Source organism: Trichechus manatus, unplaced genomic scaffold (genome assembly GCF_000243295.1).
Source record: "Trichechus manatus latirostris isolate Lorelei unplaced genomic scaffold, TriManLat1.0 scaffold00009, whole genome shotgun sequence".
NCBI lineage: Eukaryota > Metazoa > Chordata > Mammalia > Sirenia > Trichechidae > Trichechus > Trichechus manatus.
In genome coordinates, this window is record NW_004443945.1 from 18201322 (window position 1) to 18204114 (window position 2793).

The 2793-nt window shown below is 44.9% G+C and overlaps 1 protein-coding gene across 1 annotated transcript in view; it reads left to right on the forward strand.

Annotated features, from left to right (window-relative positions):
- Positions 1–2793, forward strand: part of RGS22 (regulator of G protein signaling 22) — a 155862-nt gene that overhangs the window by 62782 nt on the left and 90287 nt on the right. Inside the window, exon 9 of the mRNA XM_023726043.1 lies at positions 2594–2727. Coding sequence (XP_023581811.1) covers positions 2594–2727 — 134 coding nt within the window. The remainder of the gene's footprint in view (positions 1–2593; positions 2728–2793) is intronic.

A 2793-nucleotide genomic window follows, 5' to 3' on the forward strand; every position in this document is an offset into this window, starting at 1 on the left:
TTTTTTTTTGTGGTGCTGATGCTTTCTTTGTTCCTCTTACTCTTCTGTGCTGAATTTCTTTTGTTTGTGGATTTTTTTTTGTTTCTTTAGTTTTGGTAGATTTTGTGTTTACTGAGACTTTATTTTTTCTTCTTTATTTTGATGAGTAGGTTTGTTAACTTTCTTTGTGATTAGCTTGAAATTTACCCCATCTTCCTAAGTTTAAACCAGTCATTTATTACTTGATATCACCTTATCTTCCTCTCCATTTGAAAGTTCTATACCTACACCATTTATTCCCTCTTTTATTCTTCTGATGTTGTTGTCATTTACAGATTGACCTTTCTGCTTCCCTGTTGTAAATCTTTTAGTTTTGTTTTATCCTTGACAGTTCATTACCTAGGTTGGTATCTGGCTGATGCTGTCCTGTGTCCTAGATTCAGGTTATTGTTCTGGGGCTTGCAGGGCGGGTCGAGCGGCAGCATAGTGGGGCAGGGTCCAGGGATCCAGAAGTCCCCGTCAGTCCTGCTCGAGGACACAGTGCTTGGTGGGGCGAGGTTGGGGGGGTGGCATGGGGCTGAGCCTGGGGTTGTTGAGATCCACGCAGTGTCGCTGAGGGGCACAGGGCTTGGCATGCAGTGCAGACTGGCAGGAAGGACGGGAGAGGATGTGATGTGCAGAGCTAAGTGGGAGAGAGAAACAGAAGCAAAAAAATTAAGAAAAAGTAATATGGTGATTGGGTGGGGTCGGCTCAGACCCAGGAGTGCCGTGTGCCAGTGACTCTCTAGCTAAGCGGTATGGCATGGTCTGTCAAGAAGGGGCATGGGCAGTGCACAGGACTAGGTGGGCGGGAGAAAGGAAAGGAAGGAAGGGAGAGAAAGAGAAGAAACAAACAAACCAAAAAAAAAATATGGTGCTGAGGTACCGGCCATTAGGGGCGGGGTGAAACAAGGGTCATGGCGAGCTGGTGTTTCTTTCACCAGGTGACATGGCATGACCTGTCAGGAAGGAGTGGAGGCAGTGCAGAGCCTGGTGAGAGGGAGGAGGACAAGGAAGACAAGGAAAGATAAAGAAAGATTAAAAATATGGTGCTGAGGGAGCTGGCCAGTGTGGACAGGGCAGAACCGGGGAGGCCATGTGCTGGTGGCTTTCTAGTCAAGCAGTGCATCATGGCCCATTGAGAAGCGGTATGGGCACCTCACAGGGCTAGGTGGGCGGGAGAAAGGAAAGGAAGGAAGAGAAAGAAGAAGAACAAACAAAATATGGTGCTGAGGGAACTGGCCATTGAGGGTGAGGTGGAACCGGGGTAGCGGCAAGATGGTGTCTCTCTTGCCAGGCAATGCAGCACAGCCCGTCAGGAAGAGGTAAAGGTGATGCAGGGCCTAGGTGGGAGGGAAGAGGAAAAGGGAGAAAGGGAAAGATAAAGAAAAATAAAAAAATAAAAAATACGGCACTGATGGAGCTGACCATTGGGGGCAGACCTGAGGAGGCTGTGTGCTGGTGGCTCTGTAGCCAAGCAGTGGAGCACGGCCTGTTGAGAAAGGTCAGTGTCAGTACACTGGGCTACATGGGCAGGAGAAAGGAAAGGAACGATGGGAGAGAAAGAGAAGAAACAACCAAAAAAAATGGCGCTGAGGGAACCAGCTCTTGGGGTCGGGGCGGACCCAGGGCGGCAGTGAGCTGGTATCTCTCCAGCTGAGCAACTGTGGCCCATTGGAAACTGGCAGAGGTGGCATAAAGAGCAGAAAGGTGAGTGGTAGGAAAGTGTGTATCTCTGGTTACTGGGTGCTCTGTCTCCTGTTGGGAGCTCTGTGAAGTTGTCTTCCTGTTCTCCCTGTCCGTGGTCTTTGATGGCTGTGCTCCAAAATGGTAAATCCGTGCCACATTAGTTGACAGGGGACCTCCACTCTGTAGCTCTCCTCATTCTCTGTTCTCTGTCAGTCTCTTCTTCCATTCAGTGCTTGATCTAGTTCTTTATCCCTTCATTCGATCCTTAGGGTTCCAGGATGTTTATATCTGTTTTACTTAATTTTTCAGGTCTTTGCTGCAGAGGGTTGGCATGGTGCTTCTGTCTATAACACCATGTTGGCTCCACTGCTTATAAATAACTTCTAAGAATGTGAACAATAATCATGAAAATAATATGTCCAAAAATGAAAGGAAATAGTGCTGTTAAGATATAGGTTCCTTCTTATGGACCAAGGGAATTTTTGCTTCCTTTTCCCACCCTGCCTGCTCTGCCATCCCACACACCCAGCAGCTCTAAAATCCATTCAGTTATAGAACAAAGAAAAGTTTTTGCCTAGTTTTTCCTCCAGGAGAGAGTCTTCATTCAGAATGGTGGAAGTAAGAATAGACAAGACTTTGATCTTTCTTTTCTTATAGTCTAAATAGCTGTTGTATTTCTATTATCTGGTTGCATAAGTGGGACTTAGGAAAGGAGAAAAAATTTATTCTAGTGGGAAATATGGTTGGTATTAGATTAGGGGTAAGCATCATCTAGTAATCAAAACACATTTGTGGTACACATACAGAGTTATGCTTTATTCTGTATCCTTTTTTTTTTCTCATTTTGTTACTTTTTCATTTTGTTATTTATCTCACTACTTTTTAGAAAGAGGAATCCAGTTCATTACAACCTCCAAAATTTCCCAAGAAATCACCTAGAGTGAAAACAGCAATTCAAAAACCTTATAAGAGTGAGCCTTTGTATCCAGGTTTTTCTAAGGATGATGTGACTGAGAAAGGGTAGGTGCAGCCTTTTGTATGCCAAGTGCTTTTCTACAATGGTAAGCTTTTTTTTTTTTTTTTTTT